Source organism: Pituophis catenifer, unplaced genomic scaffold, assembly GCF_029215685.1.
Source record: "Pituophis catenifer annectens isolate HBS135680 unplaced genomic scaffold, rPitCat1.0.hap2 SCAF_12, whole genome shotgun sequence".
In the NCBI taxonomy this organism is placed as follows: domain Eukaryota; kingdom Metazoa; phylum Chordata; class Lepidosauria; order Squamata; family Colubridae; genus Pituophis; species Pituophis catenifer.
The window spans coordinates 17637296-17663123 of NW_027256892.1; the positions used below are offsets into that span (position 1 = coordinate 17637296).

The 25828-nt window shown below is 37.0% G+C and overlaps 1 protein-coding gene across 2 annotated transcripts in view; it reads right to left on the reverse strand.

Annotated features, from left to right (window-relative positions):
- The window catches only part of ZBTB44 (zinc finger and BTB domain containing 44), a 28159-nt gene extending 13143 nt beyond the window's left edge, over window positions 1-15016 (reverse strand). Inside the window, exons 1-2 of one of the 2 annotated variants that reach the window (XM_070952641.1) lie at window positions 14533-15016; window positions 2901-3958 (exon numbers count right to left, since the gene is read on the reverse strand). In XM_070952641.1, the coding sequence (XP_070808742.1) occupies window positions 2901-3918 (1018 nt within the window). In that variant the 5' untranslated portion in view covers window positions 3919-3958; window positions 14533-15016. The remainder of the gene's footprint in view (window positions 1-2900; window positions 3959-14532) is intronic. The other variant, XM_070952643.1, reaches the window with a different exon arrangement.
- Between the last annotated feature and the right edge of the window lie 10812 nt (window positions 15017-25828).

Here is a 25828-nt window from a genome sequence, read left to right on the forward strand (position 1 = left end):
GCCCAATCACTCTTTTCTTCTCTAATAAATGTAGCATTTGAAACATTTTTATGCATCAATAAAAAAAAAAGACTCAAACGTCCTACAAAAAATTGAAATAAACCAATCCCCATGGAAGAGCATCCCTAAAAGGATCAGAAGTGGGGGGGAAAAAACAAACTGGTGCTGCTAAATTTTTACTGCAGCTACTTTTTGGACTAAACTACTGCTTACAAAGGAGTCCTTTTCATCAATGAACTTTTTTTTGATGCAACCAGCAACTTGTCTAAAACTATTTGATGTCCCAGGAAACTGTCAACACTCATACCACTTTTAAGTTCCTGCATCTTCAGACAGAATAATGCAAAGCGCTATTATGAACAAAGGAGCATGAAAATCAAACATGTTGTTTGTCCCAGCTCTGTATTGATAGTTTTGCAGCTGGAACACCATTGCTCTCTTCATGCAAATGAGAAAATTCACTTGGCATCCCTATGCAATGGCCAAAGCCTGCATTATTTTTGCACACATTCTGCCGAACTGATCAGGAAAGATGCACACTGACATTTTGTTCACCATGCTACCTATATAACATAAAAATGCCAAATGTTTTGGATTTTTAATCAACACCGATGGTCCACTTACTATATGGATTTTTTTTAAAAAAAATAGTAACAAACATGGCAGATTTGAGATGTTTAGTGAGATGGTCTTTTGATAAGGAACGATATTTGGGTAAACACATTTGAAATACATGCCTGATTTCCTTACTTTGGTATCCCAAAGTATTAGTTTTACCATACAAAGTGTTTATAAACTATATTCAACAATATCAGTGTATTAAATAATCTTTGACTGCTGATTAAAAAATGTTTCTGTTGATAAAAAGCATTTTGGAGGTTTTTTGTTTACTGTGAGAACATTGTTCCAAGCTTTTGCTTAACAAATTAACTTCATTTAAAAAGCTATGATTGAGCTCCATAGATGGATTTCTGCAGTTGATTTCCTCCTTTGTATAGTTTATTAATGCACTGAGGTTTAAAAGAAAAAAACTTCAAGAAGCTGGTTATTGTGCTTTTAATCACCCAACAAGAAATTCTACTTAATATGCCAACTTTTTTTTTTAAAAAAAGTGATGCCCAGTACTGATTTGAAGGATTACTTACTGTGAATACTTAAATGATTTAATAAATCAAGTATTTATTATTTATAAGTTATTACTTGTATTACGTATAAATAAAACAAAACAGAAATCACCAAAAATTGTTTTGGTTTTATAAACGTGCTTCATTAAAATATTGTGCATTATATTCTATCTAAATTGTTTTAATTATTTGGCAAACACTTTCTGATTTATTGTAAATCACAAAGCAATGATGGAAATTGGTGTTTTTAATCAGGAACAAAAGAAATTTGCTCTTTAATTGATTTCGATTTGCATCTTCTCACCTTTTCTACTCTAGAAATGACTATCATACTTAAAAAATACTGTAATATTTCTCTAAATGAAGATGCAGTGAAGTAAGTAATCATTATACAAGACATGGTGCTCAATATTTCTGGCCTGGTAGGTTCATTTGATATTTTGAGAAATGCTGTGGATGATCTAATCTACCCAGTTAAGAATGGCTACAATAGCTGCCCTGGTAGATATACCAAGCCCTGATTTACATACCAAAGATGCTACCTTCATCCCCTTCTAGTCTCATCCCATGCCAGGATACCTCATATGTCTCCATTTTATATTTGTCATCTTTCCAGACAGGCACACCCACAAAACTGGGAAGCAGATAACTACCATTTTGTTTTCTAAAATTGCTTAAAAGGTCCATTCCAAGACCATAGGCACCTGTAGAAATTAAGAATGAAGCTGAGACCGGCCTTTTGCTTAGAAACCTTAGTGTTCCACTAAGTGGGAGGAGGTTTTCTTAAACTTTAGGACTACACTTTCCCTCTTAGCAACTGAATTTAGCCATTTGTTTCCTTGATATGTCATTAAAAAGGCCTTGTCCTTATTTCACACAATTAAGTCTATATTACACTGCTCCAATAATGAATCACTGGAAATTTATTTCCTGAATTCCCGTTTCCATGTGCTGAATAGTATGGATTGGATTACATTAGTCTGGTAAACTAGCTTTCTTCGAAGGGCTGCAGGAAAATAATTTTTGCCTTTCTTATTAATTGACAAACCACACTTTCACATTTCTGGCAATTTAGATATACGGTATCTAATGATACTGTAAAAAACATTCACCTTTGTTTTTCTTTCATTCAAAAATTCACAACTGCTCACTCAAAAAAAAAAAAAAAAAGACAAAACAATTTAACTTGAACATGACCAATATTCATTGTTAACAGCTATTCAAAATATGCTGCAAAAAACAATATATAATTATACTGTGGCATTCCCACAACAACTATTTCCTGCTTCCTCAAAGTAGCAATGAAACTGAACTTCTTTGATTTAGGTGTTTTCTTGGAAGTTTCAAAACAGAAGGAACAACTCTTCTCTTGCCTTGCTGTGCAAAGTATAATAACTCGCCAGGAAATAAGGCCCGCTGACTCAATAGAACATCTAGTGTAGATTGGTCTGGTTTAAATACTTTTAACCGTTTTCTACAGAAAGTATCTAAAATGGCTTGTGAAAAACGTTTAATATATCACAAATCAAAAGCAATTATTTCTGTGCACGGCAAATAAAATTTAAAATTGCAAGAAAGGAGATTCAACACTTCTGGACTACATGAATTTGACAAATCATTTTGTTTGAAATACAGTGGAAACGGTCATCTTTATACAACTTTTACAAGATACGGTACTGGTATTTCTTGCAAACCACTTGTAAACTCAGAATGAACATTAAAAAAGCTCAAGCTCTAAGGAAACAATGAAACACACATAGATTTAAGTGATTCTACCTATAGAAGATGACTGCGGACTGATCAAAAGATCCTCCTGAACCTGTTCACTTCCAGGGACTGTCTGCTGGTCACTCAAAGAACTTTGGGATGCACTAACAGGCTGAGATACTTCCTCGTGTACTTCTTCATCACTCAACCTTTCCACTTTTACATGCACATCTTCTTCAATCACCAGGGGTGAGGTGGTTTTTGTGCTCTCACACGTCATATAATCAGAAATTCTTCTAGATGCTTCAGATGGACCAGGCACTTCTAGAGTCCGAGAATTTTCTACTTGTTTCACTTTTTCTGACTGGAGTCTTCGGTCAATTCCAAAAGGGAAAGTCCAAGGAAAAGCTAAGGAAGAGTCTACAGGGTGACTTCTACTCTCTGCGAAGGAAGCTGAAGTAGTCAAAACTTGTGGGGAGTTCGTCTGGGTGTTACATTTAAGTGGACTTTCTGGGGACATTACAATATAACTTTTACGCTTCCGCCGCGATTCTCTGCAGACAGGAATGGTTCTTTCTACCACGCTGCATTCCGAGGAAACTGGGGAAAGACTGCCATCCCGTGATGTAAAATTGCAGTTTGCGCTGTTTTCCTGGCCTGTATCTAGCACCTTTTCTTGCTGACTATTGGGGGTGTTCCATAAAATACTTGACTTCATAAACTCAGAACAGGTGCTAGCCACGCTGAACATTTGCATATAGCTAGCAGCAGCCAAGACGTCAATAATGTTTTCAGTGTTAATAGACAATGTTGCTGTGTAGGCGTATTCCAGAAGAGGCAAAAAGCCAGTCACGGTCACATGATGCAAGTCAAGTACACTCTGGCTATCATCTTCTGCCTGGCCAACCAATTTGGAACGGAAGAAGTCACTGCACGCTGCCAGGACTACCTTGTGTGCTCTGAAGATTTTATCTTGGACACGAATGGTGATGTCACAGAAATGTCCATCATTACGTAGCATGTTCAGCTTCCCAAGCATCTCCTGGCTGTGAGCTGGGGAACTGTGGGTAAATGTTTTGACACCCATTTTACTTGTATACTTGCTGCGACAAATATTCAAAATGGACCTAGAAAAGAAAAAAAGGGGGAAAGATTTTTCAGTTATGTAATTACGTAAAAAGGCTAAAACTCTGGGCATTTATCATAAAACATGTCATTAATATGAACCCTGGTGGAGCGGCAGACTAAAGCACTGTTATTAACATCATCTGCCTGCAATTACTGCAAGTTCAAATCTCACCAGGCTCAAGGTTGACTCAGCCTTCCATCCTTTCTAAGGTAGGTAAAATGAGGGCCCAGATTGTGGGGGCAATAAACTGACTTTGTATAAAATATACAAAAGTATGAAAGCTATTGCTTAATGCATTGTAAGCCGCCCTGAGTCTCTGGAGAAGGGCGGCATATAAATCAAATATATATATATATATATATATATATATATATATATATATATATATATATATATATATATATATATATATATAGAGAGAGAGAGAGAGAGAGAGAGAGAGAGAGAGAGAGAGAGAGAGAGAGAGAGAATACTAGTTAAATAATGTTTCTGTGTTTGTTAGCTTGGTGAAAATATATTACTTGTCAATTATTTCAAAAAAGACATTAAAAGACTGAAATGTATGTGTCAACGGAAAATAAAGGCTGTATGAATTGTTCTTATTAACAAAAATCTGCTTAACCACAGATGTGAATGTTCCTTTCCTGTCTTTCCTTGATGCTGTGTCAGAATCATTGCTTGATATAGTCTTTGAACAAGGCCAAACTGGAGTTAGTTTAAACAATGATAAAACTTATCTAAGTAAATCTTCAAGAGATTGCAAGTAGCGCAAATATTGTAATCAAACCTAGTCCAGCATTGCTAGCTTTAAATATGGTTTGCATATTCTATGATTTTTACAGGAACATGAAATAAAATTTTACATTTTCTGTAGTCAGATTATTTTTGATAATTGGTAAATTACTGGTTATTCTGCTGCAATAGGAATTTTGACAAAATTATGATCCAATAATCATTAATAGTGTACAACTGTGCTTGCAGGAAAGTTTAGAAAAATACAATATATAATTATTTGAAACGAGTTGTAATAGTTAAATACTGATATATATTATTCTGGACAGTTATAGTAAACAAAGGCTTTATGCTAAATCTTGGATTCCCTGTAACACACGTAAGAAGCTCAGACTTTTTAAGTCCACTGCTTCAGATCCTTAATTAATCATGTAGATTAGAATTCAAGCTAACATAGACTCAAGAATAATTAATCCTGTCAGAGTTCATTGCCTATTAAATAAGTGGTCAAACATGATTGAAACTATGAAAAAAAATACTCTTTCAGAAGATTAAGACACTGTGTCAAACGTATTTGCAGTAATCTTTTTGACATAATAAAATCACATGAGATGAGTCAATAATATTTTCAAGTGTTGTTAAGAATGTAATTGCTCCATCTGATACCGCTGCTGCTTTCAGTAATACTCATAGATTTCTAAATATAGAACTTTCTCCTTATACTAAAGTGGGCATTTAAGGTCACTTTCTTAAGATGATCTTATCTGAAAGATAATGTGTAGGCATGACTGCTCATGTTTTCAAAGCTATACAATCCTAGATAAGTCTTGGGGTGGGGGTTGATTATATATGTTACATGTCTGCATAGTATACAACCTACTGAAGTCAGGTGGATTTAATGTGCCTGTGTATACGCAAATATAATACTCAAAACAGTATACATGTTTTGGGATACTCAAAACAGTACACAGTAAAGTATAAAAGGCAGGCTATAATCACATACACAGCACATACCAAATGATACCCATTGAGCTCAGCAAGTCTAGTAGGCAAATCCCAGGCATATTTATTTACATAATCCTGCCTTTCATTTAGGAACTCAAGGTGACATATATAACACAACTGTTACCTCCCCGTTTTTCCTCATAACATTCTACTGAGACAGATTCCACTGAGAATGCTGACCCAAGAGCCAGTAAGATTACTTGAATTAAGAGTAACTGTAGGCAGATTTTTGCTACATCCTGCCTTTGCTTAAGGTTGTGTACACAGTGCACTGTCTTGTTTCCCTCCCCCCAAACAAAAATCATGAGAGAATGGTTGCCCAAAGTCATCAGTGACCTTCTTTAGATGAGGATGAACTAGAATCTGAATCTTCTCAGTGCAAGTCCAACAATTTAACTATTACATTATTGATCTATGCTGATTCTCTTAAATTAAATACAGATCCAATGTGGCTGTCCTGATCCATTCTAATGCATAACACTGTATTTTTAATGCACTATTTCCTAATAAAAATCAACAAAATAAATTCTTTGGTTTGAGTTTTGAATAGCTATTGTTTATTTTAATAAAGTTATAGAACTATGCTAAAGTCTGGCTATATACATATATGTTAAAAAATTATAGAAGAGAAACAATGTTAAAAATAGTAAAATAATCCTGTAGTACAATAAACTAGAATTACAAACTTAAAACAAATTAAAAGGCAAAAATAAAGAAAAAGAAAAATCAAACATCTAAAAGGCCAGATAAATAAACATTTTAATCTGGATCAAAAGAATAATTCTTCTGAACCAATAGTGTAGGGATGGTGTTTTACAAAGGACAGCATAAGAATAAAAGCTCTCTGAAAAAAAAAAAAACAATTATTAGATTGTCCTGTTATGCTAAGTCACAGTATTTGAATTCACATTATAGTATAAGACATGATTACTATTTTAGTGGAAAAAATAACATATTAAACTATAATCAAAGCTTTTGATTTAAAAGTATCACATTTGATGATGGTTTACTATGTTGCAAATTTATAGGAGCCTGTGCTTGACTTCCAATTGACAGTTACTGTAACATTTGCCAAATATTGTATATCTATCATCCCATACTTATTTCAAACAATAATAACTGCATTTATTTGCACATATACTGAATTGCCAGGAAAAGCACACATCAAGTAAGTTACTTCTTTGATTATTCACATAACTGCAGCGAGGATAGTAACTTTCTAACCATTAATATTGCCCCTTTTAAATTTTTGACCCGAACTATTCTTCTCCCATATCAATCCATATCTATCATCCTCCAGCCTGGCTAAATTTAATTGTTATAATATTGTTCTGCTAAAACATTCAAGGTGTGTGTGCTTTTGCTAATCCATCAGCTTCTACTGACATCAGTTACTTCTGTAAAAGGAACTGACTTTCAGGAATCTTGTTCAAGTTTAAACAAGACAAGCATTTGGTACTTGCTCTCGCCCTTTCTACACTGGTTTAACTTTACAATGAATTAATTGTCTGAATGGAAACGTATATTAAATGTTTTTAGATAGTTCATCTCAAACAAAAAAATTGCTTGCTGTTCAGGATTAACACTGTTAGGCCAGCACAAATTCAACTCTTTTGAAAATGCTGTAAATTCAAAAGCGATATATCACTGCTGCTGGGGGAGGGGAAGAGATAAGATCAATACATGAAGATAATGATTATGTAAGCAGATTTATCTAGGTTCTGTGTTTATGTGTTCCCTATAGCAGTAGCCAATCTTTCTTCTTTGCTCTACCCTATAGAAAATACATGGTGCTAATCAACCGTTGCTATTTATTGAAGCTACTTAGAAAATGCTTTTGTAAGGAGTTTATCTCAAAGCTATGCAAACCAACATACAAGCCATTTCTGAATTTTAAAGGTTACTTCATTAATGCTGAGATCTTCCTGTTTTACTTCACATACATCTAGAAACTGGCACTAAAAATTCTGTATTCTGCCTGCACTAGAATCTCAACAAATTCCAGCCCAAATTAACAGGATGGTAAGGTAATTGTGAAACTTCTTAGGGCTTCACATATATGAATAACATTTTCTGTTAGCTTATATTTGAGCCAATCTATTATTATTATTTTATTATTATTCATTATATTTTTATACCGCCCTTCTCCCGAAGGACTCAGGGTGGTGCACAGCCAAAAAATAAAATCAACAAATATATTATTTTTATTATTTATTTAATTTGTATACCGCCCTTCTCCAATAGGACTCAGGGCGGTGAACAGCCACGGTAAAAACACAACATATAAAATTTAAAAACAATTTAAAAAACATTAAATATTTTTGGCCATCAATTTAAAATAACCCAATTAAAACCAATTATAAATTTAAAACCGTAAGGATGGGGTCAAGCAGCCTGGCTAGATGGAATAGATGTGTTTTCAGGGCCCGACAAAAAGTCTGGAGGTCTGGTATCATGCGTATCTCTGGGGATAGGTTGTTCCAGAGGGTAGGTGCCGCCACAGAGAAGGCTCTCCCCCTGGGGATCGCCAGCAGACATTGTCTGGCCGACGGCACACTGAGGAGGCCCTCTCTGTGTGAGCGAACTGGCCGGTGGGAGGCTATTGGCGGCAAAAGGCGGTCTCGTTAATACCCTGGCCCTAAACCATAGAGCGCTTTAAGAAGTTTAAAAAACATATTAAATAATCTGGCCGCCACATGTTAAAAACAGAAACAACCTGTTAAAATTTAGTATTTAGACCAGCCCAGCTTGATGAAATAATAGCGTCTTGAGGGCTCGACAAAAGGTGCGTAGGTCAGGGATCATACGTATCTCCGGGGACAATTCATTCCAGAAGGCAGGTGCCCCCACAGAGAAGGCTCTCCCCCTGGGGGTCGCCAGTCGGCATTATTTGACCGACGGCACCCTGAGGAGTCCCTCTCTGTGGGAGCGTATTGGCTGGTGGGAGGCTATCGGTGGCAGAAGGCGATCTCGTAAGTACCCAGGTCCTAAACCATGGAGCAACTTATTATTACCGATGCAAGAAATTATGATTGAGAAACTATGGTTTATCATTAAAATAAACAGATTCTTTACAGTAACTATCTCTTTAGCAGATCTATGACCGAAATAAAAATTTGACTTATCTCTCTGAAGAGAAATCAAATTATAACTGCCCATAATTTTTATGAATTTTCTAGTCAAATTTGTAAACACAAAACAGTATGGATTCAGAAATCCTTGTATTTTATCCCAATGAAAATTAGTGGATGACATTAATTAATAAGTAACTTTTCAATAATTATATCTAACTTCAGGGTTAGAAGGGAGTAGACTTCCTAGCCCTCAAAATGCCCATATCCTGAATTTTTTTTTTTTTTAAAGATTTATAAAGCTGCCCATCTTGTTTAATATAAGCCTGGACAGGTCAATAACAGTAAAAAAAAAAGAATACAAACATTAAAAAAAACCAACAGAGATACTCTTGGTCATGCCAAAATGCAATATATTCCCACACATCCACAACAAACTTTACTAGGGTCACACTACCTCGAAGTATGTAGAAAACTTCTATATTTAGCCTAAAGCTGTAAATATGGGACTGCCAATTTCCCATTTTAGTAGTATTTGTGAACAGGTAAATTACTGAATACCCTTTATGAGTCACTGGTATGAGGATAAAACGAACATAATAGCTACTTCATGTCAATTTTGCTAGATATAGTTCACAATGGCCAGAATGCCTAGAAATCTGATACTTTATAAAAAGCAGAAATTCTCTTAATTCCCTATTGCTGTTGCTGTGTAATCTGATTTAAAAAAAAAAACTAGTCACCTTTAAGTATGTGGCCTCTAAGGAAGAGGGAAAAATGGAAAGAAAAAAGGTAAAAATGATAACCACCAGAAATGAAACTTTAAATGTGATATATTCAAGGTGTTTTAAAAGTCAATTGGGGTTAGTTTTATTTGAAGGTAACAATAGGTAATCTATCAACTGAAATTTGCCATACATTACCAAGAAAGTCTGCACATTTATATCAAGATTGGTAACAAGCAATTTGCTACAACTTCAGTAAATTAAATCATAATTATAAATAAAAATGTTCAGGAAAAGTTCGTTATTTCTAGCAGAGATCAGTAACTGCACTATTAAATAACTATTTGCCATGGTAATTGCCTGGTCTAGGCAAGAAGCTTATCTGATAGAGGTAATTCTTTATTTCAGTTTAGTTCAGTTGCCTTTCTACCTTTCTGCACTGTTCATATATGGACAAAACCTTTCTGTAGAAATGGATAGAAATGCGTTCTTGTGTCATTTATTTTCTTTTTCTGAAAATAAAAACAGTTTTATTGTCACTGTGCAAAACTTTGGAGCACTAAATACCACTGGATTTCACTAGCAGTCAGATATTAGTTAATAGGCAGTAAACCAATTAAATCAAGTACTTAATGCAGATCTAACTACCACCTATTTAATTAAATCATCATAAACAAAGAATACAATTAATCTCTTGAATTCTTGCTAAGGACATCTAGAATAACTTTAAATATATACTATGAACAAGGTAGAGCTTTAGAACAACCCAACTACTTAACTGCTATTCGAACTTCATTTGTACTATTATAGGTAAAGGATCCCCTCGCACATATGTGCTAGTTGTTCCCGATTCTAGAGGGTGGTGCTCATCTCTGTTTCAAGGCCAAAGAGCCAGCGCTGTCCGAAGAAGTCTCCGTGGTCATGTGGCTAGCATGACTAAACACCAGAGATGCACAGAACGCTGTTACCTTCCCACCAAAAGTGGTCCCTATTTTTCTACTTGCATTTTTTATGTGCTTGCAAACTGCTAGGTTGGCAGAAGCTGGGACAAGTCACAGGAGCTCACCCTGTTACGCGGCACTAGGGATTCGAACCGCTGAACTGCCAACCTTTCGATCAACAAGCTCAGCGTCTTAGCCACTGAGCCACTGCGTTTCCTTTTGTATTATTATACAAGTGGTTTAAAATAATATTTCTGTATTATGCATTCAAGTGTTCAAATAACTTCATGCGCATGATCTAATTGTATCCCTTATAACAATCCTTTGACGTTAAATGTGGACAACTAGTGTTAGAGTTGCCCACATGCATTCTAAACTTTGTACAATCACATGTAAAGGATTATGTGGGTTTGTGTGAAGGCTAAGGAGTGGAGAGAAACAAGCTTAACCATTTGTCCCAGGCTACTCTTACTTCTGTACTGCTGTTGGTGTTAAAATGTTAAAAAGATGCTCCAAACATTAAGACTCCATGATAAATCCATCTCAGAATAGGCTTAACAGTACATTCTGTTTTAACAGCCATTCTCAAAGAACTCTATAATCAGCCATAGAGTACTTTCATAGCAGCTGCCAGAAAATCTGCTCACACTTCTCAAGGAGGCCATGTTAACAACTGCCTTTTAATGTCTTGGGTGGGGTTAAGTCATGCACAGAAATGGCAGACCCTCATAACAGGCCTTTAAGGCTAAGGCTGCTCGAAAGGTAATCAATATAGTCCCTCTACTACAGAAAGGATTTTGAGGTTGAGTGTGTGGCTTGCTTATGGCCACCTAGGGAGAATATAGGAAAAGTGAGATTTAAAGTAAGGGTTTCCTGGTTTATAGCTTCCTCTGTTTAAATGCCGTCCAACACATTTATTTCTTAACTTAATTCTTCTTCCCTGTACTTAACATATTTTTTAAACCAGTAGGATTTTGGCTCGAAGAGAGACACTATTGAAATCCTTAAAATAATTATGATTATTAGACATAATTTTGTCTAGTAACAATATTTTAGTCAAATCTACTTTATGAAGAGGTGGTGAGGCCAAAAACATAGCTTTTTTCTTTCTTGGAATAAGAGTAACATTCTTCTCTTGTAAAGAAGAAAAGCATTTAGCTTGCAGAGTAAACCAAACATGAATGGAGACTTTCAAATATTTTTGTCATAAGATGCATTACCATAAATTAAATCACTCATAAAAAGAAAACTATTCCTTCAAAAGTATTCCATGCTATATTACTCATCGGATTATTCTAATCTACAGAGGGATAAAAGACTAAATCAAATATTGTCAATTTTGACACAGTTACTACTTTTATCAAATCCAACACTGAGTAAATTTTGCAAGCTTGAAAGTCAAGTTAAAAACCATATGGCAAGAAAAAGAAAGCAGGGATATAAACTTTCAATCTATTGAAAATCAATTAAATTTCCACCTGCCTAACATATTCTATCTTCTAAACCATACAGCCCTTGGTCTTTCAGCTAGAAGTTAGAATCAATCACTCACTGAATTCTCAGCTAATTTTATTACTTAAAAATGTGTCTTTACTTACATAGGATTGTACTTTTAAAGAGAAAACAATTTCCCTCCCTTTTAGCCAAATCATATGATACTCAGTTTGCTTTAATTGTCTCCTGTCTCAAAAAATGACATATATTTTAGGCCAGGTCTGATGCATCCTTGAAAAAAGACAAAGTAAATAAACAGTTTTAATGTGGGTGTTCCTTTTGACAATATTATGTTAAGCAACAAGTGATCCAGGAGTATCACAAACAAGGGATCAATATGCTGTGATTAACATATCCATGACTCTATCGGAATAAACAAGTTTTTTAAAATCTTTTTGCTGTGAATGTAGTAGCCACTATGAGTCCAACAGATTCAGCAGAATACACATCTAATAAATAAGCCTCAATCGACAATAATGTTAAAACACTTGATATTTCTGGCTGTGAATACTGAACCAATGCCTACGAAACAAAACACTAACAGTACAGTAGACAATTTTTTTCTTATTTTCTTCAGCAGGCATGCAAATAAGCATACACATTTATATCCTGTCTATTAGAACAGATCTACCGGACAAACCCTTTTGCTAGAATGAAGTGCACTATTAACCTGTTGCCTTTTCGTAGGAAAAAAATCATTATTCTGAGACTATAGTAAAAATATTTGTAGTCAGATTTTAAGCAAAGAGTGATATGCTCTGATGCTGGGTATGAGCTTGATTTTTACGCAATAAGTTGTGGCATAGTTTGTTTGCTTTAGCATGGGAAAAATATCTTTTTTTGGCTGATGGGTATACTCAGACTATTGTGAGTGCCCTCACAAATTAACTTCCATAAGAGAGTTGAAAGGACAGCCAAGCATGATTCTGCATGGAGATGTCCAAGTAGTTTCCTTGGAAACGATGAAGAAGTGGTTCTCTTCTCCAGCAATGCTTTCTCAACTTCCCAGTCCAGCTGAAAATGCTTGGACCTGAAAGTCTCTCACTGAAGTACTAATCAGGTCTGACCCTGCTTAGGTTTTTGACATCAGCCAAAGTGGGTTTTCTATTGACAAAATGCCTGTCATGGTGATTTCTGGCCATGGTAAATTTCATCAGAAGGGAAGCTAGTGTAATCATGTGTACAGTGCTCTCTCTGCTGATGCTCTACCACTCCAGGTTATCCGATTGTGAATGCTGAATCAATGTCACAAAACAAAATGCCAGTAGACAACAGATCTTTTTTCTTGTTTTGTTCATTGGCATGAAAATAAGTATATTCATTTATACCCTTCTCTATTAGAACAAAACTATTGGACAAACCTCTCAGCTAGAGTGAAGTACATTGATAAACTGATGCCTTCTGATAGGGACAAGTAATTATTTCATTATTTTTCACTTTTTACTGGTTAGTGCATCTTCAAACACAGCATTCGATTGTACCTGCTGTTTTTATTTTGCAATAACACAGAGACTATTCCGAACCACAAGGCATTTTGGAAAGAGGGAGATGGTAGCTCTTTGTTTTAACCTAAAAAACAGCCCCATAAATTTAAGCAGGTTAAGGATCCACCATCACTGAAAATGAACAAGGCTTGCATGCTGGACCAATAAGGGTGACTCATGTCAGCATAACAAAAATCAACCAAGGGGACCATAACAACCCCACATACACAATGTGGCATCAGAAAACAGGGCTGGGACAGAAAACCAAGCAAATTAATGAACATTCTTGACCAGTAAATTAGGTGACCAAAAATGAAGGGCTGAGCAAGACACACGGGCTGACCAAAACCACAGGTTTGGGGAAGGGAGAAATCAAATTATGCCAAAACAACATGTAAGGACAGACTCTTTTTAATGGCACCCACAGCATCTTCTACCTGTACACTGAACCATATTTTCCTGGCAAAAATAAAACGACAAACCTGTAAAAGGAGTGTATCTGAAAGAGATTCCCAAGGACATGGAAAAAATATAAGTTTGTCCCTTCGTTTATACAAATCCCCCGTGCCAAACCAAGAAAATCCTGCTGGGACATAACCCTTAAAGGGGCAGCTTTTCTAACCTGCAATCAAGGACACCATGCCTATCATGCATCCCTATCAACATTGAAAGGCATCATTGGAAAGCATCCCAGGCTGGGGAGACCTAACTTGGGCAGGTTAACCTCCACCTTGGGGGGCAGGCGGGGGGGGGGGGGTTGGCACAGAGGCCATCCAGGCCTTTCCTAACCTTGAAAGTTCCTGCAACACCCCCCCTCCCCCCCCCCTTCGCTTTGGGGGCTTCCTACAGGACACCAACCTCCATAGTTAATGAATCATTAATTAATGGCAACAATGTTGCAAAACCCGCACCTGACCAATCCCAGGTGGGGGGAAATGTGGGTGGGTGTTAAGAGAAGCTCTCCCCACACCCCCCGTCGTGCCCTGGGAGAATCTCGGGCATCCGCGCAGACGGAGCGCCAAGGGGGGGAGGCCGGGATGCTCCGGGAAGGGGCGGGGCCAAGGGGGCGGGGCCTAGGATCCCTCTCCCCTCCTCCCTCTTTCCCCTCAGCCTCCATTACCTGCTCTTGGCGAGGCCCTCCTTTCCCCGCGCCCGGCGGGCTGAGAGCGGGAGTGGCGGGGGGGGGGTTAGGTAGGTCGGTCGGTCAACAAGCGCAAGGCCCAGCTTCTCCCTTCCTTCCCGGGCCCCGTCCCGGCTCTTCAGCTCGGCCCCCGCAGGGCCATGGCCGCCGCCGCCCCCGACGCGGCTTCTTCTGGCTGAGGGGAGGGGGGAGGAGGAGGGGGAGGAAAGGAGGGCCCCCCGCGAAGGAGGGAGAAGGAGTCCCGCGCGCCGCCACGCAGGCGCTCTCGCGGCCTGGCCGAAGGCAGAGAGGGGGAGGGCGAGGAAAGGAGAAGGACGGTGGCGGCGCGGGGCCCGCTGGAGGGCTTCGCGCGCGCGGGGCCCAAGCGTTCGGGATCTCCTCCTCCCCCCGCCCTCGCCTTTTTCACGCGGAGCCGACGAGCCGAGCACTTTGTTTGTGTCCCATAATGCAACGCGGGCGGCGGCGGCGGGTTGAACAGAAAAAGGGAGGGAATCGGCGCGAGAGGGGGAGAAAAAAAAGGGGGGGAAAGAGGAGAGGCCGTCAGCGTTGCGCCCGAGGGGGCGGAGCTTGTGCCCCTCTCCAGTCGAGGAGAGGCGCGCGCGCTCTCTCTCGTCTGCCCCGCTGAAGCGGGGGCGCGCTTCAGGGGTGAGGGCGGGAGGAGGAGGAGGAGGAACCCGCTGGGGTTGTTTTCGCCCCTCTCCCTCTGAGGAGTTTTAAATCCCTGCAGTGAAGCAGGTGGTGGTCTGAGAGAAAATAATAATAATAAAAAAAGAAATAAAGGAGTTTTTCCTTCCTTTTAAGGGTGTATTAGAATACATATGGTATAAGGCAGCGCGTAGACAGCACATTTATGTATTTTTTCCCCCTCAAAATTTGCCCTCTCCACAGACTGGGTGGCTATTACAACCCAAAACATAGTTAAAAACAATGAAAGACACAAACCCCAAATCCCCCAATACATTAATTCTAGACCTGGGAAAGCGCCCAGGAGGTGTTTCACACAAACAGACATAACCCACATAATTTTCTAGTTCGGTTTGGTGTCCAGAGTCTTGAAGTTGGCTAAACTAATAAATTCAAATACAGAAAATATGTATTTGTATATTTATATTTGCATATGTCTTATTTCATATACATATTTATATATGTATATTTCATATGCATATTTTAGGGAACCCCAGGCTAAAACAATAATACACACATATATATATATATAAGTTTTTTTTATTAATAATACAAAATTAAAAAAACATTGGACATAGATATGACATCACTGGTTCCAAGCATTTCCCGTCACTTTACAGTAATATTACTCATATAAACATATAGTTCTTAAGCTTTGTTCGTTATTTAAACATAATATGATATAATATTAATACTTTTCCCCTTATTTCTGTATATTTATTCATCTCTTAAATGTACATTTATCTATAATAACATCTATATTTTTGTTCTAACACTATACATTTGTCTTGGTACCCTCTTGTTATCATAAATAGATATATTTCATATACATATTTTAGGGAACCCCAGGAAGGTTTTCCTATGCATAGGAAAACCTTCCTGGGGTTCCCTAAAATACCGTATGTATATGAAATATCTATTTACACATACAGGTATATGTAAGTGTGCATACCTCTGTGTGTAAATAGATATAAGCATACATACATTAATAAGAAATTAGTATGTACAGGTAGCCCTCAACCTAAGACCACAATTGAGCTCAACATTTTTGTTGTTATGTGAGACATTTATTATGTGAGTTTTGTCCCATTTTATGACCCTCTGTGCATCAGTTGTTAAGAGAATCACTGCAGTGTGATAAATTAACAATCTGGTTGTTAAGTGAATCTGGCTTCCCCATTGACTGTCAGAAGGTCGCAAAACAGGATCACCTGACCCTTGGACACCACGACGTTCATAAATAGGAACCAGTTGCCAAGCAAATGAATTATGATACGTGACCACGAAGATGCTGCAATGGTTGTAAATGGGAAAAATGGTCATATGTCACTTTTTTGGTGCCATTGTAACTTTGAACGGTCACTAAATGAATCATTGTACATCGAGAACTACCTGTACATTGCATAGGCATATCACATAGATAATAAAGTGGTGTTTTATGATATAATTGTTTCTAGGTGTCTCAAGAAAAGAGAGAGAAAAGCATCCAGATTCTATAATTTGCGTTGGATACTTGATGAAACCAATCCTGGGGATGCTTTCCGCTTAATGCCTTCCAAAATCCTCAATTCCCCTGGGCTTGGCTGAGACACTCCTTCCTCCAAATCTGAAAACTGAAACTGAAGTTACCATGAAGTTAACACACCCAGATTAGCTGCTAATCCAGCAACAAGATTACATTTTGAATAATAAACGAGAAGTGAGTCCTATATAACCTACCAGTTATTTTGGTCCCCTTTATGAAGCCTTGGGAGCATTTGAGCCATGGGAGACCTCTGAAATACAATAGAAATAATTGCTGTTTTATTTGACCTCATTTAATCCGCTGTTTTGCTAGAGGAATGAGGGTGATCAGGTTAACTTGAGTGATGGCCATGAGCAACAAAGAGATGAAACAAAGAGTCGTCATTTAGTAGTACCATTGAGCAGCCTCCAGGATTTTTGCAGTTGTGGGTACTCCACCTCAAATCTGGTTATTAATAGGGTTCATTAATTGATTTAAAGTATACTCTCATAGATTCGGTTTTTATACTAATGCATTCAAGGCAATTTTCAACTAAAAGAAAGTGAGAAAGCCGTTTGAGTTGCTTTAAGTTTGAAGGGGAGATTTTGTAAGCCTTTCTATTAGTATTTCTTGTGCATACAGGTCTTTAAAAAGTAGCACATACTCATTTTATTTACAACTATGTATTTATATATTCCATCACATGCTCATAATTCTGAGGTTTGCTTCTGCTGGAAGAATGAATCCCAGCCTTCTATTACTGCTGAATAGGAACATTTCACTTCAAAGATTTCCATAATTTTGCTGGAAATCATCTGTCCTGCTAATTACATTTTTTTCAGGCAGAAAAATGTGAAATTGTACCATAGTCACTGTGGAAAGATAAATTGGTATATGACTTACCAAAATTTTGGTTTAAGAGTTTCCCCCTCCTTGTGATTCAAAGTAGTTCCTGCTCTTTTAATGTTATGTTTTCTCTCTATAATTTCTATTCTCTATAAAATCATTTTGCTAGAGTTTGTAACATACTAAGACATTCAGAAGAGGCAGTTACTCTGTCAGTTACTGCCTTTTAACTATCCCAACTGTCCTGCTTTTAATTAAATTCCTTCAGAATGCAGCCGTATTATGACAGTAGTCTCAGAATTATTGTACCCCCTTCATTCTATACTTAAAATCTTCTTTGATTAGAATTCATCTGGTGATATCCATGATGTTCTTTTCTTGGCATTGTTGTTAAACTGTCTTTTTACTGTATTTTAGGATTCTCCCCCCCCCTTATTTCTTAATCTAGTTTGCCATCCTGGGATTTTGTCATGATCTTTTATGCAAATTTTGCTTTTTAAAATCAGTCACAATTGCCTTTTCCCGTATAACTGCCTGAAACAAATTTTAGAATGATAATTTTAATTATTTGTACTAAGCAGTCTTTTCTCCCATCATCATAACATACAAATCTAAAATTAGGTTCAATGATCGTTACAGTTGCTGATACATCAATTTTGTCTTCTGTCCCAGATATATTTATTCCAAATATAGCTATTCTTTGATGGGAGACGGAGACTGTCATCCAAAGAAAAGCTTGAACAAAATAACTGGAACTTCACAGCAAATATAAATAGTGTATGTTCTTTTATATAGAAAGAAAAAGAAAGAAATTTGCTTATATTGTATGTTGTTTTTTAACTGTTCTTTCATTAAGATAGAGAACAGATGATTAAAGAGCCAACTCTTCAAAATGTCAGCTCCAAAACTATTTCAGTCAAGTGGAGTAAAAGCAATTTATCAATAAGAGTGCAGAGTATTCATACGCAGTTCTAATGATACTTAAGCAAAAATAAGTTCTATTCAACTGAGTAGAAATGCTTTTAATACATGTGTCAGCATCTCTCCATTTGGTTATGGATAAGATTGTGGAACTTTGCAGCTAAAGAATACATCTTTAGACTACAAGTGAAATAATCAAAAAGCAAATTAGCAATTGATAAAACTAGCACTGATGATGTTACCTAGTTTGGGTAATAAAATGTCTGCAAGAAAACAAGCCAGCTCAGATAGCACCCAGGACCCCGCAAGTTAGCAATCCCAAAATCTGTAAAAAAAAATTCCCTATAGCTGCTATGCCCCGCACTTGTTTTCTGGGTAAGAAAGATGTGTGTTTGTCAACATTCTGCTAAATGCTATAGTGAGAAGAAGGGATATTTTGCTTTTTAGATGTTGAACTATATTTCAGAGCATTCTTCATGGTTTGTAAGGCCGTCTGAAGTTACTGACTTCCTTCAGAAATATCCAAGGGTGCTAATAAAGAAGATTTGTAGCTCAGGGTTGACATGAGGGGCCCTTGGTGATCTCTGAGCTTGCTCGTTTTCTTTCAGATGTTTCATTACCCAATTAGGTAACATCAGTGCCAGTAACTAGCACTGATGATGTTACCTAGTTGAGTAATGAACATTTGCAAAAAAATCGAGCAAGCTCAGAGATCACCAAGGGTGATCTCAGAGATCATATATAAGGGTGATTGATTTGCTCATCTCTGTTCTGTTATCTTAGAGCTGCAGCAGTAACGGCTCTGCTTTTTTGCTGCAATTATTCTAGCTTCCTTTACCCCCATCCCGAAAATTCAAACAGGACAGCAGAACTGCAAGGTGAAGTCTAAATTATGCAATTTTCTCATCTCAAAAGCCTGAATTTTTATGTCGAATCTAGCATTTCCCTCATTTGAAACCACTTTGTAGATGAGTGTATTAACGTCAAAGAGGTTTCAAAACACTCCACTAAAAATATTAACAAGCTGGTTTTGTTTGCATATGGACATGTGTATTAGGCCTGCAGCTGGATTAATTCAGCTCGTTGTGACAGCTTGAATGCTTCCAAGTCAGTTTCATTGGCTCATTGATTCAATACAGTTGAGAAGGATCAGCCAGTTCTGTGAACTGTCCCACTCATCTCTGCTACGTTTCTGGACTTGAATTCCTAGTTCTGTATTCTCATCCAGTACTATTTCATTTGCTCAGAGTTTGGCACTTGCTTAAGGGTGAAGTCAATAAATGAGTATGTGTGGATTCCATTTTATATAGATCCAGGAGAAAGATACAGTTGTTAGCTGCAATGAATGTTCTATGTAATTATTTACATGCCCCATTTCCTCTTAGACAGATGTACTGAATGATCTTTTAGTGGGAGCCAATTTAGAAGAATGGTGTCTGAGAACATATTGCAGTCAAAATTTGAGGAAGTTTACTGCTTTGTTGTGAAAGAATTCTTGAGTACTGTGCAAAAAAACAGGGTAGACTTTACAACTATCACTATAACTAGAATCTAACGTATCCTTTCTTACAGTGGTTGACTTCATACAACTATGCTGAGTTTTTTCCTGCATGTATCCCTTATAACCGTGATGGCAAACCTATGGCACGCATGCCACAGGTGGCACATGGTCCCCATATCTGTGGGCACGCGAGCGTTGCCCTACCTCAGCTCCAGTGTGCATGTGCATGCCAGCCAGCTGATTTTTGGGCCTTCCAGTCCCACCGGAAGTTGGGAAACTGGCAGTTTCCTGCCTCCAGAGGGCCTCTGGGTGGGTAGGGAAGGCCTTTTTCACCTTCCCCAGGCTCCTAGAAAGCCTCAGGAGCCTGGGGAGGGTGAAAAACGGGCCTTCCGGTCCCACCGGAACTCAGGAAACGCGCCGTTTCCGGCCTCCAGAGGGCCTCCAGGAGGTGGGGAAGGCCATTTTTGCCCTCCCCAGGCTCCAAGAAAGCCTTTGGCGCCTGGGGAGGATGAAAAACAGGCCTACCTGGCCCACTGTGCCATCATGTGCCAAAAGTGTGGGGAGCATGGGGGGGGGCGGGTTGCATTGAATTATGAGTGTGGGCACACACACGTGCAACCCCCCCCCCCACGCTCCCTCCACTTTTTGGCACACGACGGCAAAAAGGTTAGCCATCACTGCCTTATAAGAAATGCGCATCTACTCTTATAGTTTCTTTCTCTCTTGAGTATTCTGTCAGCTAAACCCAAAATTATTGCCATTAAGTCTAATAACATCTTGGTCTAATAGCTTACTCTTTAGACTAAGTTCTTGCTTTCTTTCTCACTGCTGGTTATATTGGTTCTCCATATTGTTTATTTTTTACCATATATCTTCGGCATTGGGGCCATTGGAATTGATTGCCTGTTGTTGTACCTTTGGTATCTTGAACAGAGCTTGACCCTAACCAAAGCCTGCTAGTTTTATCTCTGAACTGGTTAATTTTCTCCATTTCCTTATTTAGTAAATTAGCAGTCTTTTTTTTTGGAAGACAGAGTAAATATGTTTATTCAACCTTACGCCCATTTTTAATTTTGCCCATCTCTCTCTAGTCATAACTTATAAAAATATACTTAGTGCAACTGTAATCACCTATCAATCTTTTTTGTATGCAATTCCAGCATTTGCATTGTATCCCTCTCCCCTCCCCACAGTAGATGATTAAAGAGTCACATTTCCTGTGGTACTCCTTTCTCAGAGAGTTATATATCACCCTATAGTTGCTGAAACTAATAGTTGTGCAACCCTTGCCTATTCATTGCAAGTAAACACCGCAGCTGTGTTACATACGTTTTAGCTTAGCTTGTCATCTTTGCCTCCAAGATCTTTTAATTATGAAAGCCTCTCAATAGAAGCCTTTGCTTATTTGCTGTTATAAAAAAACAACATAGTCTTTTTTCCCCACAGCAGCAGAAGGTGGCATTTCGAATTAACATTGCCTGAACTCTTCAAATGAAGATTTCCTAGCAGCTGGCCTGATCAGATACAACCATTGATTGCACTAGAGCTCTGGCTATCCATGCCAGCTGGGTTTTTGATTCCTTGCTTCTTTAGCTACAGTGCCATCTTTTTTATCATTTCATCAAAGACCCATTTTATCAACTGTGGTTACTACCCAGCAGTGAAAGAGGACATTGCACAGAGTTGCAAAAAAATTCTTTTGATTATTTGTGCACATAAAGGATAAAAGGTTAGGTATTGCAAAGATGTGTAAGGGTATATTTATATTTATACCTGTTGTGAAGCTGGGCAAGACCCAGACTCAACTCTTTTCTGCTTTATGAGTTCAAAATAAAGGTTTTCTTCTCTTGAATTAACCCTTACTTCTGTACCAGCAATGGGACAATGATCTTCAGTACCCCTGAAGAGGGTTGATTAATTTTTTTTATTTTCCTTTTTAACTTAAACATTGCATCTTCCATTAAACAGTGTGTTATTTGGGTACAAATATGTCTGCAATAACAATCAAAATTTACAACAGTATTCATTGATTCTCTAATCTTATAATAATAATAATAAGTATAATACATCTATTCATTTCTCCCTCTTAACATATCTTCTAATAAGAATATAATAATATTAAATATAATAATCTTAATAGTCATATTAGTAAGAATCATCATATTGTTTACTTCTCTATCTTAACATGTTTTCTATATTTCACTGATCACCATTTATTTCTAATTTCTATTTTTATTTTCCAACCATTCATAAAATAACTCCCATGTCATATAATATTCAGTTTGTTCTTTCTCCTTTATAACAAGCATTAATCTATTCATTTCTGCACATTCTAATATTTTCCTAATCCCATTCTCTTCAATAGGGATCTCTCTGTTTTTCCAGTTTTGTGCAAATACAATTCTAGCTGCGGTTAATACATGTATAATTAAATATGCATTCCCTTTACTATAGGTTTCAGGTAAAATCCCCAACAAAAATGTTTCTGGTTTTAAGTCTGTTGCAATATTTTCAGGATCAGACTCAATAAAGATAATAGAAGTTATAGGTTTAAATATAATTCTCTTTAATCATAATAGGCATTCTATATTCGCTGAATATTCAAGATAGAAGCAAGGAAAATGGGGAGGATGGCTCCTTTTATATACAAGGGGCGGAGCCAGGAATGGGAGTGGTAAATTATGAATACATTAAAGCTCAAGTAATAAGTTAACCCCTGATGTTCCATATATACATTATTTACACATTAGAGAATAAGGCATTTACATCTGACAAATCCCCCTCTAAATGCCGGTTCGTTATACAACACCAGTTACATTCAGATTCAGGACAATATAATACATATAATTTAGAAGTTAAATATTTGTGTTGTTTAGAAGGTAAGGGTTTTGTTAATATGTCAGCTAATTGTTCAGAAGTATCACAATGTATTGCTTTGATGAATCCGTCTTGAGATAGTTGTCTCACGTGCTTAAATTTTATATCAATATGCCTGGACCTTTGTCCAATTGCATCGGATCTAGAAATTTCAATGGCCGCTTTATTATCTTCATGCATAATAAATGGTAAAGTAGGTTTCTTCCAAACATCTGTGATTAAATCATTGAACCATACAAGGTTATTTGCAGCTTTAGACAAGCAAACATATTCTGCTTCTGTGGTAGAGGTGGCTACCAGTTCTTGTTTACCAGTATACCAGTAAACTGGACAATCGTTCAATAGAAAAACATAACCAGAGGTACTCTTTCTGCATGATGTATCACCAGCCCAATCTGCATCAGCATAACAAGTAATTTTTGGTTCTTTGTCATTATTGGGTTCCAATATTAAACAAAAATCTAATGTACTTTTCAGATATCTTAAAATTCTTTTGACAGCTTCCCAATGATACAAGGTTGGTTTGCTAACATATCTTGACAATAAATTGAGAGGTAATGCAATATCTGGCCTAGTCCAATTAGATATATAAAGGAGTGAACCTATAACTGATCTGTAAAATGTGTTGTCTTTAAACTCAGGGGAAGATTCATCATTGTTTCTAAGAAAATCAGTTTGCATAGGTGTGTCACATGTTTTGGCATTATTTAAGTTACATTTGTTTAGGAGTTCAATGATTTTATCTTTCTGAGTAAGTTTGAATCCCCTTTTTGTTTTGTTAATTTGTACACCAAGGTATTTATTCACTCTACCTAGTGATTTCAATGAGAAGTGTTCGTTTAACTTATTTACAAAGATTTCCCTGCTCTCTTTATGCTTTCCAATATATAAAATATCATCCACATAAATTAATACAAATTCAATATGATCATTACTCTTTTTTACAAAGAAACAGTTATCAGCAGTGGTGGCGTTGAAATCCATGGTCTTTAGTACTTTTACCAAACAATCGTACCATCTTTTGCCAGATTGTTTCAATCCGTACAGACTCTTATTTAGTAACCAAATTTCGTTCTTATTAGTGTATTGACTGTGTGGTGCTCTTACATATATTTCCTTATCTAATTTTGCATGTAAGTATGCAGTCTGTATGTCATATTGAAACACGTCTAGATTGAGTGCAGATGCTACTACAAGAGCTGTTTTGACACTCTCTGTTCTCACTGTGGGTGAATATGTGTCAGTATAGTCTTCTGGATATTTTTGTGCATAACCTTGTGCAACTAGTCTGGCCTTGTATAAGGTATTACCTCCTTCTAAATTCTTAATTTTATAAATCCACCTGGTACCTATAATTGTTTTATCCTTAGGTGCGATCGCAGGTGTGAATACATTTAATCCTTGTAAACTTTTCATTTCTTTTTCCATAGCTAGTTCCCATTTTTCTCTTTCTTCACGGGGAAGTTTCAATACTTCCTCATATGTATTAGGTGTTATTTGTTCTCCATCCATATGCATAATATAATCTTTGTATTTATTTGGTATTTGGTTTCTATTATTTCTAATATTTCTTTCAGGTTTGCTATGGTTGTCATGCAAATATCTGGCTTCCTTTTTTGTTAATGTGTCTGTCTTTATTTTATGCTGACTATTTGTCCAAGTTTTGGTTTTGTTCTTACTTTTGTTAATATTTTGATTTTCTATTGTTCCTTCCTCGCAAGATATATTATCTTTGCTTTTATTAGGAAAAATTTCATTAAGGTGCAACTTAGACCAATTGGCCTGCTCATGAAACACAGCTGTTCTGGATACTATAAATTTGTTATTATTATCGATGAATCTGTACCCTTTGGTTCCAGTTTCGTATCCCATGAATCTTAATCTCCTGGATACGTTTTCTCCCTTTCTCCTCAATTGTTTAGGTATGTGCACGTCTGCAGTAACTCCAAATATGTGCATGTGTGCTAATTTAGGTTTTCTATTGTACATCACCTCATATGGTGTCTTATTCACAATACTGGACCATGTTCTATTTTGAGTGTAATTTGAATAATGTAAGGCTTCTGACCAAAATTGTTTGCCTAAACCAGCATCCTCTAATGTGCATCTAATCATGGTTTGTAGTGTGGAGTTCTTTCTCTCTGCAATCCCATTTTGAAAGGCAGAAAATGGATTGGACGTGAAATGTAGCATCCCTCTATCCTTTAACCATTGGGAGAATTCTTTAGACATGAATTCACATCCCCTATCTGTCATAATTTGTTTTATTCTGATATTATGTTGTGTTTCTATGCGTTTGTAGAATTCCTTAAATTTCTGAAAGGTTTCATCCTTGTGCTTTAATGTGTAAACAAAACCATAGCGACTGTAATCATCCACTATTGTTAGGAAGTAACGTTTTCTATAGGTAATTGATGGAGTTAATGGACCAACTAAGTCCATATGTACCAAATCAAAAATATTGTTAGTTGATCTGTTAGATTTTTTTGGTCTAGGACTGGTTTTTAGTTTGGTGGATTTACATACTGAGCATTCTAAATAATTTTCACAATTTTTTATTTTTACACCTTCTGCGTGTTCAGTCATTTTTTGTACTACAGGAAAGCTTGCATGTCCTAACTTCCTATGTAAGATATGAGCACACTCATCATGAATTGGTTTACCTATTTTTGGTTTCTTCTCATTGTGTGTATTTTTGTTATCATGAGTTATTTTACATTCATCATTGTCACTGTTACTGACATTTTCATCATCTGCTTCAATACAATCTTCCATATTTGAATCAATGTTATGTAACCATCTTTCTTTGGTTATCAGATAGGGTAGACCCCCTTTTATCATCACAGTGCCTACATTTGTTTTGTTCTTTTCTATAGTTGCTTTCCCCTTTGAGAAAACTATATTGATGTCAGATTCTCTGCTTAGTTTTATAGCACTTAGTA